Below are 14778 nucleotides of genomic sequence, written 5' to 3' on the forward strand. Positions count from 1 at the left end.
TTGAAAAGGAGGTATAAAACGAATATTATGGTTTTAAGCAAAATGAAAAAAGTCATTAGCTGAAAAGCAAAAAGAAAAAGAAAATAACCCCTCTATTTTATGTGTACATTTTATTCATAAAGTAAGCAGGCCAGTGAAGTGCAGTGACTCTCACCAGTGCGGTGAAGCCAGAGACACACTAGGTGGATTTCTTCAAATAGATGAACTTAATAATCGCCTGTGAAATACACTGATGATATTCGCTGCGTAGGTGCCGACACACTAGGCAGATTTTTCCGTTGATCGTGGTCAGTAGGCTATGTCGTGGGCTTCCTCCTGGGCTCTGCAGGGTTTTCTCCTAGCGTACATCCACACCAACAAATAAATAATTTCACCACTGATCTATGGCACGAAGTTGGAAGCCATTTTTATGCCCAAAAAAGAAAGCTGAGAAGCATTACTTAATATGGTAGGACCCTAAACTACATTTTAAGACATAAAAACCAAATGTTTCATGTATCCTTTAAGATGAGGCTTGTCAGTAACTTGCCAAATGTTGGTGGTTTATCCCAGGGCACACTGATTTTCTCCACCGATAAAACTGACTATTGAGCAACTGAAAAGCTCTGGAGTTAGCATTATAAGACAATCAAATATTTAAGTTTGGCATGCATTGATAAAATAACACAGAAGATATGTGGTTCTCCTTTTAATGTTCCCTGAACATGAAATATTTTTATTAGAAGGTCCAAGATACAAAGAACACTTCAAAATAATCGTTTTCAACTTAAAATATCATTACAAATGAGTTTCATTAGGGCGATAGAAGTTCCGCATAGGTCAAAAATAAATATTGGCATGATGATATATACTTTAATATTACTCAACATATTGCAATGTCAGTTGTAAGATTTTTATAAAATATCTCTGCTATTATTAAACATATTCAATAAAATCATGGCATTTTCTTAAGATCTTAAAAAGACTTGACATATAAGTTTTACCTTGTTTGGAATGGTATAGCTGGATTTCAGCAAATGTTCACTCCTATGAAGGGTTGGTCAAGCACAAATCCATTCTGCAATATGCTTGAACATTCTTGTAGGTGAGTCTTGCACTTTTCTAATCTATGGATTAACCATTTGATTAGTAACATCACAAGTAATATATACCGATGAACAGTTAAACACACTTGTGTAAGTTATATGATAGAGTTTGAACTCATTTATCACTAAAGGAAACAAAAGAGTCCTGTTGTACCAAGTTACCCGTCACAAATGTCAGGCAACTAAATTTGATTGCATCTGCTACATGTACAACAAGGGCATCTTGAAAGTAGCGAGACAACTGATCAGTAAATTAACATAAGCAAAACTCGCCTAACGTTTTTGACAAGTGACATGATACAGTAAGACTTTGTTTTAACCTTAGTAACAAATGATTTTGATCTCAAACCATCCCAATTAGCCTTCAATCTCAAAACTCCCCAATTAGCCTGAAATCATTCCAAACAAAGGAAAAGTACATAAGACTATGGTGTTTGTGTAGAAATAGTTCCAGGCGTGACCAGTTGAGAGTCGGATTTCTCTACACTGTTGGAAAGCTCATCTTTGACTGTGTCAAAGTCAAAATGAGGCATTTCCAAGGGAGGTAAATCTAGAGATGGAAGATTGAAGTCTTCCGTGTCCACGTTATCAAGATACAGAGCCTGGGCGTGTTCATACTGCTCTAGCCTGTGTGCCAACTGGGACTTCTCGGCTTCACAAGTTTCTAATTCCTTCAGTAACAACGATATATGTTTTCGGAGCTCTTCGTTGTGAATGCGCAACTCTTCTATTATGGTTTTTTCTTCTTTAGGAGATTTCACTGCTTCTGCTATGATTTCATCCATCGTTTTCTGTCGCGGAGAATTTTCCTTGTGCTTGTTCAGATCTTTCAGAGAAGAGTTGCCATAGTGTCGATTTGCCAAGTATTGCAGTAATGAATCTGTTTCAGCCATCGTGCGATAGGCGAGATAATTATCAGCATCTGACAGAACCCGTTCCTCAGCCAACTGCTCCGGAGTGCTGGACGTCGCTTTCACACCATCAACATGGTCCTCCGCTCGTAAGGTCTGACTGGTCAGTGGAGAACTCTTTTCCCTGACCTCGGCTGATCTCTGATTGGCCCCTTGGAGTTGGGCCACTTCGGCACGACGCTGTCGCCCTCGGATGAAGTCCTGCTGTTTGATGTGATACTGATGCTGAAGTCGCAGAGATTCCAAGGCATGGGTGGATGCAGTGAGCTGCATGGCATCCAGGATATGCTCTGACAAAAAAATGACATTTTTCTTCAGGGCACACCAATTTTAGATGTTGTTTAACAAGCACAATAGATCTTTTTTCAATTTCTGGGAAGGGTGTTAAAGCAAAAATTATGCTTGAAAACTTTCTTATTTGTGGAAAATGTTGACTATAAACAATTTTTCCTGCTGAAGACATATTTACATGACAGGAAAGCCTTGAAAAACAGCAAAATCATACAGACATGAAGATCTAAAAAAATAACAATTTTCATTTTCTTTTTTGATTTTATAGATTCGACTCACTCATAAAGCAAAATAAAATAGGTTTCGCCTCAGTTTGAAATAAGGTGAGATATATGCATCATGGTCTCATGCTGGCTTCCTCTCCGTATGTGGGAAGGTGTGACAGCAACCTGCAGATGGCTGTGGGTGTCCTAAGGGCTATGGCCTTTTTCCTCCTATCATAATGCTGTCGTAAGTGGAATATTCTTGCATAAACAACAATAAATTGCATGTAAATAAATCTAAATCTAAATTTCCTCTCACCATAATGCTGGTTGCCACTGTATAAGTGAAATATTCTTGTGTATGTAAAATACCAATCAACTAAATAAATAAAATGTGTATGATGAGTTAGTTAAGCCAGTTCAAAGTGCCATTTGACTTGTATTAAGATATGTCAGTTTTGACGTTTAATATGCTTTTGAATAACCTGTCCATGTTCGTGTTGTACACAAAGTAAACTAATAATGCAAAATAATGTGCTTGGGGGGAAAAAAAAATTCAGATTTGTTCCTTGGAACTTGCACATTTGTGGCAAACAGTCAAATAATAATCCAGTGCCTAGTTTTATTAAGTTTATTCTTTAAAATTACACTGTACAATAACTAGTGCTGGCAGAGCAAGCAAAGATCAACTACCCATGGTAACAACATGAGCCTAGCCAGTTCTTTTACAACCTACATCAAGGTAACATGACAAACACATTTGCAGTATTCTAGTTAACTCTAGGCTTGGCATATTCAGGTCAGCTCATGCTTCACGTTCATGTACTGGTACTGTAGAATGAAGGTATTTCAGGGGTCAATGGGACAAATCCTTTCTCTTCAATTTCCTTATCTGACTTCTTTTTGAAAAATCTTAGTGTATAGAAGTGCCAGGTTGGGTGTATTCTTCTCTTCACACTAGACAACTAGGAAAGAATCACAAAAGTTTTGGTTTTAATCATAGCCAACAATTTTAATAACCCCAGCTATACTTGTAAGGGAGCCCCTCTAACCGTGGTGATTTACAGCATATGCCAGGGCAGCGCAATGACCCAGGAGCCTCTCACCAATATGGTCAATGCGAGTTCAAGTCCAGTTCATGCTGGCTTGTGGGAAGGTCTGCCAGCAAACTGTGGATTGTCATGGGTTAGCTCAGTTTCCTCTGACCATAATGCTGGCAGTCGTCATATAAGTGAAATATTCTTGAGTATGGCGTAAAACACCAATCAAATCAAATAAATTAAATATACTTCTTGGGGAGTACTACTGGTAAAATGGGTAGAGCAATTAGTTTAACCAGAGACTCTGAGCTAGCTTATTGAGGTTAATATTACTGGTACTTACCATATGTACATGAATTCTGAAGCTAGACTAATATCAATCCAATATGCACGAACAGTTGTCTTTATGACATTCTGACAATGTTTGTACATGTATGGTCAACAGAACAACTGACATGACTGATGTTGAAAAATGAGTGGGTTGTTTACCTAGCTGAATTAGAACAATGAAAATAACATAACTGATATAATTATGGATGTACCTGATGCTCTTTTATGACAGTATATGGCATCCTCAAACTTTCCCGTCTTCATAACATGGTCAGCTTTTCTGGCTTGCTGGTGAGCCTGGAGTTCAAACCATAAACAATGATCATGATGTTACCAGTATATGTCTGTCTTGATGGTAGTTTTTTTCAGTAACATCAAGACATTTTGCCAAAACTTAAAGGTCTCCTGATGTCAGATATCTGTACATTTGTTTTCGACCATATCTTGGTTTATAATCAACATAGCCCGACAACGAAAGGCTCAAAATAATCATTACAGAACAGTGAATAGAACCTATGTGAGATATGAATTCTCAGGAGTTCCACACGGGGGCGCTCCCACATATACCAGAAATTGGGTAAAACATTCCATTCACCCAACTCACATGCGCGAAGGCTGTGAATCATCAGGGTTCTAACCCCAACTTCCAGTATATGTGCGAGGGCCCCCACGCTGAACTCTCAAGAACTCGTATCTCTAATATAGGCCCTATATACAACATACATAAAACTACCAGTAATTGAGATTAATTTAGTTAAGTTCAGAGACAATGGTATGGACTAAAACATACATATCTCTGTGTATTTCTCATATACATTTATAAAGAATAACATAACACAACACTCATGTGTTAATGTAGAGTACCCCACCTCTGCCTATTGAAAATACATCATACTATGTATCATTAAACAGCAAAAGAAATGTAACTGATATAAATTATAAACTTTGGATGATTAATACGACACTGTCATTGTCAGAAATTTTTAAAAATTTTTTACTTGGCTTGCTTAGTGTCATCATCTGTGTCATTACAAGTTCAAAATATTGAAAGTTCTGCACGTTCTTAACAGACCATGCGACTGTCTTACAAGATAATGTCAAATAATTAGAAAGGATTTAATTAGTGTATAGTCTTGACATAGTCTATATACTATATGTATTCTGGGGATTATTTTGACGGGTTGGTTGTTGTGCTGTGCAAAATTGGGACAGAGATACAGTGAAATGCAGATATGCACATTCTTTCACAAATGCCACATCATGATACCCTTAATTGTCACTTGAGTTACAGGCCAAGCTTTCTCAGAGGCATTTCTTTACAATTCCTAATCGCTAAAACAAAACACTGTCAAACAATCTTAACTTTAACAGCAGTTGAATCAAAGTGTGAGAGGAGAGAAATTCCATCACCTGATGATTCTCTGATAACAGTGGACCATACAGATTTATGTATAAACAAACAGACATCATCATGTAACGGCACCATAAATGTCCTCATATGAAATTGGCAGGCTCTATCACCAAACTGTGTGACAGACCCTATATTACCAGTCATATGAAGCCTACAGTCTTACCAAGTTTAAGGGAGAATCCATTCAGATATGACACAAACTGTCTTCCTTTCCTCATTCAGTTTCAACTGTCAGTCCAAACCACAACAACACAATATGACAAACCCATCTACGAACTGATTGGTTGAATTGATGACCAAGGGAGGTCATCCTCGTGACACTACACTCCTGACAGAGTAGTTCCCCTTGTACAACATCAGCTCAAGTCGTCTACATGTCTTAAATGCATATATGAGCTAGACTGACATAACATATCGACAGACCGTTAAGTTGGTAGATCATTAATCATACCTGTAGTGAAACCGAATTATACTTTTCACTTCTGCTCGATTTTACAAAAAAAAAACTATTCGAAAATTCTCCAAATGATCAATGTAAATTTGAAATTTGAAATACATGTGATATTCTAGTGGCCTACTTTTCTATAAGTACGGAACACGGTTGTAAAACTTAAGCTTCAGCGACGGAAACATTTCTTACAGATAATAGACTATTATAAGGCTGGACCTAGAATTGTGCTTAGTCGAATAATGCCTGAGACTTTAGAACTGGCATTTCTAATTATTATAAACTTCTCCTTTCAGCGCTCAGAATGAAGCTATAAGCTGATCGTCCCGGTGTTAATGTATTGTGACCGGATAGGGCATCAATTTGGTTGGCATATTCCTTCAGTCATTACTATACGGTAGATCTACGTGTCAGGAACAAGGAGCGAAGTCCGTGACTGAAAAATTACAAATTTTATTTCTAAGTTTCAGACACGAGCCGGCTTGTGAATGGTTTACGGTACACTACAGTGCTTTCTAGAACGAGTCGACGACTAAGGAGATAATGTAAGGTAGAAAGTGTGGGAAATTATCTGTAGATCCTAGAGTACATTGATTTATTTTAGTCGCTGTTGATTGTTTTCTTAGTATGCCGACCAGAAAAAATTTTTAGAATTAAAAAAAGGATTATAAAGCAGAAATTTTCAATAACTTTGTCTTCTTTGTAACCGTCTTTGGTCATGGGCGTGATTTCAGTCTTAATAAGTGTTGTCTCATAGAAGTATACTTTAAGAATATTTACTGTAAAATCACAATATGTTCATGTTTTCTAAGCAAGTTAGACATTGGCATTCATTTGTATTTAATAATTTGTTGGTGGGGTTCACGTCAACTCCTTCCCTCGATGCATTACAGAAAAATACCACTTTGTTTTCTTCAGTCATAATCATTTTTTTTAAATTATGTCCAGACCTGTTATTACGGTATATATACGACAGCCGCATGTATATACATATGTATGCTGACGAGCACGCCTTAAGTCTTATTTTGGCCAATCAGTATCGTCCCTGTTTTCAGTCTTCCAGGCGTCAGTAGGCCTACAAGTCGTCTATTTCCTGTTGTTGAGTAAGTGGGCTCAATCAGATCAATTTACCTGTATAAGAAAGTTCCGGTTCATCACTGATAAGCCGGCTATTCACACAATATCTGCTTCTATATGACTTTTCAAGAATTTGATCTCGTTTGTCATGCTTGTCATCAGTTTTTGTGCATTTATGCTGTAAGCCTATACTGTTGTTTTCTTTTCCTTGAGAGTGGGTGTGATCACAGTTACCGCAAATGGAGTTAAAAGCTGTTAGCTCAACTGGAACGCCACTTTAACCATTCAGCTTATAGAGAGGTTAAGTGAGTCAAATGGGCTAACTCATTTTACATAAGAATGACGCCATTTTGCCATTTAGATGCCTGATGAGCAGGACAGCCTGACTTATGCACTCCTCGCCCATTACCTTTTCGTTTGTTTACGAAATCAAATTTGACTTATGCAAACAACGCTTTATGTTCGGAAAATAAAGGAACTGATAATTGGTTGTATTATTTATTACCATTGTGTACTGAAATGGCCATACTGACATGGAACAATCTTGTTATCTATCTTTGGGGATATAGGTTTCACCTGAACGATTTTTTGGCTCGATGGTTCATGGTAGGCCTTTTGACATGAGCTTAGGTTATGCTTCTGTTAAACAGGTGGCCCCGAAAACTGTAACTATCACGTATGTTTACTAAGACGATGCATATGTATAAATTATATTTCGCATAAAAAAACACGGACACTGCGTCTATGAGATTTTCACCTGTAATTTATTCATACCTCAGCAGCCATACCTCAATATAATAATCTTTAAAAAAGTTTTCAAACATTTTTGGCGACAGCACAGAAAAAAATATTCACGGGCGCGCAAAGCTTTCGCAAGTAAACTGAGTCCTGTATCTACATGGGAGAAATATGATTATTTCTCAGTGAGGGCAAAATGTCACTCGCTAAAGAAAATTGAATAAAAGAAAACTATAAAAGATACATTTATAGACTATGATCGTTCGCACGTTAAGTGTCTGTAGTTGAAATTTTGAACGTAGACCTGTCTGACTGACTTCAGTCTTTATTCGGCAATCACCTGTTTGTGACTCCTCGTCAGTGTTACTACAACTTCCCCGATTCAAGGTGTTATAATCACTCGAAACGTCACACAGTTCCACCATTATTACTTTTTAGTTTTTATTCCTTCATTTCAGTTTACCAGCAAGCAAAATTTAAGCAATGGTTGTATACACGTGTTCACAGGTGGACGGCTGTTTGCACAATAATTAAGCATGCACAAGGTCATTGCGGGGGTATGTAACTTAGGCCTATTTAGATTTTGCGTTCATGGACTAAAATAATGAAATGACGACAAGGAAGAGAAAATGTCGACGACGCTTCATTAAATCTGTCAGGAGCAGTTAAGTAGATCTCTGCTCGTAACAGTGAAAAGCGGTTAAGCAGCAATCGCATGTAGTATTGCTGGATGTGTGCGCAGGCCGCTCTGTTCAGATATGTACAGTGAGCCGTCAGCGTGGACCTTCCTCGGTCATATCACACGTCACCACAAATAATCGATACGACGAGTTCGCTATAGCCCGGTGTGTTATACCGGAGTAATAATACACTATAGCGTGAGTGACGGCTTCACTTCATTTACTAGCACAGTGACGTCAGAGCTTACTCTCGATCTGCGCAGACTCCGACTCAAGGAGTCTGAGGACGTCACGTGTCAGTTTTTGCTCTCATTATCCCGCGACTTTACCCGAAATATTCCCCTATTTATAGGCTTCCTGATCGTTATTACTGTTCTATTTTGGTTTGTTTTCTCGCGTTTTAGAAGATGTTCTGTAATTTCTCCCTCACTTAACCGAACTGTCAGCAATTTCTATGATAGAAATTCATTATTGGGCACATAAACCACTTTAAAATATCGCCGTTTAATTTCTTTCAGTTGCTGCTTTAATTAACGACGTTTGTTTGCTTGGTTAACATATATAATATCACTTTGAATTAATGTTATTTGGGTCATATCATAGCGGTTTTTTCAGCGCATTGTTTTAAAACAGCCACTGTATTTATAGTGGAGACTACCACTAGACATGCATGATCAAAATGACATGTAGACTACACTTTCGAGAATGTACCTTTGAAAATTTTATATCGAACATGTATGAACATACATAACACAAAAAGTGTTTTCGTTTGTTGACAGCCAAGCGGCAAAGACAAAATATTGCTCTCTTTATTTGGTCACATGAATATCTGACACCATGCAGCTTTTGCCGCTGTTCAGTGGCCATTCGTGTCCATGCTGTGACTGACTCTTGCCATAAATGAGTAATACGTTAACAGTTTTCCTACAAAACATCATCACAAAAAATTGAATGAACACAAGACTGCACGTCTTAGGTCCGAATTACTTCAGGTGGGAAAAACTTCCTTAACATAGACACTGTACACTGTAAATGTATAGACTGAATCCAGGCGATGACATTATCTTGGCTCCAAATGAATTCTGTTTTGGTTCTTTAATCGGCTTACAAAAGCATTTAATTACCAGCTCTTATAACAGCCCCTTTGTAGGATACTATTATAGGGTACTTGCACATATTATAGTTTTCATACTGATTTGCAAATTATCACAGTATTCCGTGTGTCAATATATTATTTGTTTGACTACTTTAGGTTTCAGGTTGCCCTCAGTGTTCTTTCAGTCACTTCACGACGGTGTTTGCTCGCAGCAGGCCAACATATTTACGGTGCTGGTTCAGGGTATGGCCAGATGTACCAGGCCATAAACCTTAACTAGTATATGTATCTGTAAACCGTAATGTCATATGCCAAATACACCAGACATGACGCCTAACCTTGTGCTCTGTATCTGAAGATTAATGACAGCGTGCTGTTAAACACGCTAAACGTAACACCCCACCTAATGTTTAGCAGGCTATCTGTAGATTCGGGCCACCTGGATCCCCAAACGCCCTGCCAAATGCACCATCAGACACGACGCAGACATGACGCGTAAACTAGTGTTCAGTTTCTGTAGATTTACGGTAACGCCACTCCAAATACACCAGATATGGCGCGTAACCTTGTGCTCAGTATCTGTAGATTTACATTAACACCATTACAAATACACCAGACATGACGCGTAACTTAGTGTTCAGCATCTGTAGATTTACGGTAACACTATGCCCAATACACCAGACATGACGCGTAACTTAGTGTTCAGTATCTGTAGATTTACAGTAACACCATGCCAAATACACCAGATATGGCACGTAACCTTGTGCTCAGTATCTGTAGATTTACAGTAACACCATTACAAATACACCAGACATGACGCGTAACTTAGTGTTCAGCATCTGTAGATTTACGGTAACACTATGCCCAATACACCAGACATGACACGTAACTTAGTGTTCAGTATCTGTAGATTTACAGTAGCACCATGACAAATACACCAGACATGACGCGTAACTTAGTGTTCAGTATCTGTAGATTTACGGTAACAGTATGCCCAATACACCAGACATGACACGTAACTTAGTGTTCAGTATCTGTAGATTTACAGTAACACCATACCAAATACACCAGACATGACGCGTAACTTAGTGTTCAGTATCTGTAGATTTACGGTAACAGTATGCCAAATACACCAGACATGACACGTAACTTAGTGTTCAGTATCTGTAGATTTACAGTAACACCATACCAAATACACCAGACATGACGCGTAACTTAGTGTTCAGTATCTGTAGATTTACAGTAACACCATGACAAATACACCAGACATGACACGTAACTTAGTGTTCAGTATCTGCAGATTTACAGTAACACCATTACAAATACACCAGACATGACGCGTAACTTAGTGTTCAGTATCTGTAGATTTACGGTAACACTATGCCCAATACACCAGACATGACGCGTAACTCAGTGTTCAGTATCTGTAGATTTACAATAACACTATGGCCAATACACCAGACATGACGCGTAACTTAGTGTTCAGTATCTGTAGATTTACAGTAACACTATGCCCAATACACCAGACATGACGCGTAACTTAGTGTTCAGTATCTGTAGATTTACAGTAACACCATACCAAATACACCAGACATGACGCGTAACTTAGTGTTCAGTATCTGTAGATTTACGGTAACACTATGCCCAATACACCAGACATGACGCGTAACTTAGTGTTCAGTATCTGTAGATTTACAGTAACACCATACCAAATACACCAGACATGACGCGTAACTTAGTGTTCAGTATCTGTAGATTTACAGTAACACCATGCCAAATACACCAGACATGACGCGTAACTTAGTGTTCAGTATCTGTAGATTTACAGTAACACCATGACAAATACACCAGACATAACGACTAAGCTAGTGTTATGTATCTGCAGATTTAATGGAACGTCAAGCGCCATGCAAAATACATGCACCAGACATGACGCCTCACCTATAGTGTTATGTATCTGTGGATTGATTTCATTCCGTCTTAAGTTTAAGTATTTAAGTTTAGTGTATGATTATAGTTATGGTTGTTGAATTCATCGCGTAAGCGTGGTCTAATCATCTGACGGAGAAGCCATCCAACATATAATTTGTATCGGCATGTCTTCAGTGGCGGCAGCACTTTGGTGGCATGGATTCGCCCAGCCACAAGAAGACACAGTGTATGTACACACACCCAGTGACTCCCCGTCGTCATATGACAGATCAAGTATTAAGTACGACGTGAACTCCCAAGCATACATGCATACAGCATATGACTTACCGCAAACCCCGAATAACCTTTTCAGTCTTATGTACTCTAAACGGATATCTGACTGACTTATGTCTAGTGCAAGTCTTAATATGTATTACGGTATAACCAATTTCAAGAAATCGAATTATCAATGGAATTATAGCAGTAGGTTTATGTCATGTATGAAGGCATATAAATCCTACACCATTACTATTATGGGATTTCAATCCCGTTCACCTGTTTCCTGAAATATTTTAGTTTTATTGTATTAAAAGTTTTTAATGTAATATTTTTGTAGAACCATATATCTTCATCATTTCAGAAAATTTCCTGCCCCCTAATCAACATATCACTGGCGTGAGAGCGTTTCTCGGGTGTTAGTGGGCGAATATCCTTAGCGACACCCTGATGTTACCCAACCTTGAGGACCCTTTTGTAAGCCCTTCTTCCTGTCCCTTGACCCTTGTTTTACCACCCACTCTTTCCTCGTGCCCCCAAGACTGCCGTCCCATTCAGGCATCTGAGAAAAGTTTCCGCCTCGTACTTATCAGGGGGCGCTGCTGCAGTCTATTTTGTACACATACTTATACGTAGACCTCTCATTATCACGTTTTCTTCAATGCACATACATAGCCAGATTTTCCATAAATTGACAACTCGATGTTATTTCAACATTTATAGGATATTTGAGGAGATAAACCTTCACTGAAATTATTTCGCTCCGAATTATCATTGAGTAACACGCAGGGGTGTGACATTACGCCGAAGACTCGTACGCGTGGGCGTAAATCATAACTCTGTGTGCCAAAGGCGCAGGTTATGCTATTACACACCGACGATAGGATTAGGCGCAACGATACCCATACCTAGGTCAAAACCTGTTTGTCTACGTTTAGAGATTTTTCGCAAGTACATGGCCTAAAGTTATATTACTTTACATAGAAGTTGTCAAATTAACCTTTTCATACATGTTAAAACGAACGTGTGGAAATTGAACACAGACGCACAGCACAGCGTCATTTTCTGTGTACCTTGAAACAAATGTAACACTTAGACCATGCAGTAAGTTATGTTTCTTCCCAAAACTGTTTAAATCAACAGACTGTGACATGTGTGTGCTTTAACTGGACTAATGTTAAAGCAGGGACGATACTATGTAGTTAGAGCAGTGACTGTAGTCTTTTAATGTAAACATTGTGCACAAAATGAAAGTAAATCATAATATATGAATATCTATCAAATTACAAACAATAAATGGGTAGGCATTTCTTTTAAATTTATGTATTTATTTATTGAATGTTTGTATTTATTTAATGAACGTTCAGCTTTCACTTGCATTTCACTTGCATGACGCCATTTTAGTTTGTGGTAGGTGAAACCATGGTAGAGCGTTGGGGTAAACCACCACCTTAATTCTCCAGACACTGCACGGTCGTCTGACATGTGCTGGATTCGAACTTGCGATCCAAGGACTGATCGACCTTGGCGAGGAAGATCCTTTAAGCAGGTGAGCAAGAGAGTCCAGCAAAGGCATGGCCGCATCCAACGCATCTATTCGTCTTATTCATTTGGGAACATGTTCGATTTTAAATTCGGTCATGCACCGTAACGATGGGATGTATTTACTCATCCACGATCAGAGTATGCAGGTGGTGTTTCGTTGTTACCAGTGGGAGTTTGCAGAATCATTGCGCTGTGATATATAGGATCAGTAATGAGCCAGTGACGTGAGGCCACCATTTTGTTGCGGACACTTTGGGGAGAAAATGTCGATGGCCAAACTGTTTTGATACATTTATTTTTATTTTAATTGGTGTTTAACGCGGGGGCGTAGATGGGGAGGGTGGAAGTGTAATCAGATTCTACAGAAATACCTGCGAGTAGAAACTTCCGGGCTTCCTGTGTTATTTACACTATTGCGTATAACATGACTGGAAAAGTAACAGTCCGCAGTCTTCACTTGACGCCAGAAAGATAACTGATTGATTGATTGGTTAATTGTTCTTTCACCCCAAACATAAGAGTTTTTTTTTCATTAATACGATGGCGGTCAGTTTCATGCGCATAAAGGAAACCGGATAAATCGCCGAAATGATGGCCGAGTATTTACACGTGTAACATTCAGACTTACACGCTATGCTGGTGGAAGACAAGTGGTCTTCAACCAACATGAACGTAACTGCGCGAACGGCACAAACTAGAGCCCTCGATTACTTTTATTGTCCCCAACAGGGAGGCATATTACATACATTCTAAGGACTCCTTCGTCGTCATATACGCACGACCTTAAACCCCAACACTCAATCACTCACTTCAATTGTCACAAAGTCCAGGCACTACGAACAGAGAGAGCGGGGAATCTATACAATTTCTTTAACCAAGCCTTTACTGAACACACATCTGGCATACATCGTGTTTACGCGAGAGATGCATATTTCTGGTAACTTTATATTATCCATGTGGGTTCTATCTTCTTCTCGGTCAGGGAAGTTTAAAAAATTCTTTTATGTCCATTATTATCAGAAGGCGGCCGGTGGCGCTGTCTTGTGTTGTTCAGTATGAGTCGACCCGGGTTTCATCCCTGGTCTTCCGACTTCGAGACGGACACTCTAACCACTAGGCCACCGCAGCGGTCAATTCTAGAGTAAAACGTTAAATAACAATCAAATAAATAAATACCCCAAAACAATCATTGTTGTAAGTAAGAGCGTTTGTCTTGTAAGCCATGCAGAGTTCAGGATTCAACTCGGAGTCCGATCATCCCTGAAACTAAAACTTAAAAAAAAAAAAAAACAATCGCGGAGTTTCTTCCCTTGGCTCTCACAGCATAAATGGATGGGCGCGGCGATGTAGTGGCAAGGTAGGAGTGTCATATACTCTGTTGTACTGGATCGGGCTTCGTGTCTTCAACACGGCATCACAGTGAGGAAGCAGGATAAATATATATAGTAATTCGGACCAGCTTACAAGTAGGTAACGTGGTGATACAACCGGAATGAGATTATGAGCGTATGAAGGAAACAAAGAAACAAATCCGCTAATACAGTTATCCCGGCATGTGCTAAAGAACTCTAACAGTTAAATATGGTACGTCTAACTCTGAAGCACTTGTATCGTGATTGTTCAGATACCGCTTCATCAACAACATGGCGATGATTGTTACATAATAATATAAACAATTCAAAACTCAGACATTTGTTGTAACAATGACGGTACTTCCAGGTAGTATTACAACAGAA

At 38.8% G+C, this 14778-nt stretch overlaps 1 protein-coding gene across 1 annotated transcript; it reads right to left on the reverse strand.

Moving 5' to 3' along the window:
• Window positions 1-443: 443 nt before the first annotated feature.
• LOC135468661 (nuclear receptor-binding factor 2-like) lies at window positions 444-5526 on the reverse strand. The gene is made up of 3 exons (XM_064747033.1): window positions 5435-5526; window positions 4073-4157; window positions 444-2286 (listed from the first exon to the last, which is right to left on the reverse strand). Exons 1-3 carry the CDS (start codon window positions 5453-5455, stop codon window positions 1511-1513), a joined length of 882 nt encoding a protein of 293 aa, XP_064603103.1. The 5' UTR covers window positions 5456-5526; the 3' UTR covers window positions 444-1510.
• Between the last annotated feature and the right edge of the window lie 9252 nt (window positions 5527-14778).

Source organism: Liolophura sinensis, chromosome 6, assembly GCF_032854445.1.
Source record: "Liolophura sinensis isolate JHLJ2023 chromosome 6, CUHK_Ljap_v2, whole genome shotgun sequence".
In the NCBI taxonomy this organism is placed as follows: Eukaryota; Metazoa; Mollusca; class Polyplacophora; order Chitonida; family Chitonidae; genus Liolophura; species Liolophura sinensis.

Coding starts and splice junctions, on each gene's coding strand:
- LOC135468661 (XM_064747033.1), bottom strand. CDS start 5,455: ATGGATTCTCCCTTAAACTTG. Junction 4,158..5,434: donor TGGATTCTCCCTTAAACTTG/GTAAGACTGTAG, acceptor TTTGAACTCCAG/GCTCACCAGCAAGCCAGAAA. Junction 2,287..4,072: donor CTGTCATAAAAGAGCATCAG/GTACATCCATAA, acceptor TTTTTTTGTCAG/AGCATATCCTGGATGCCATG.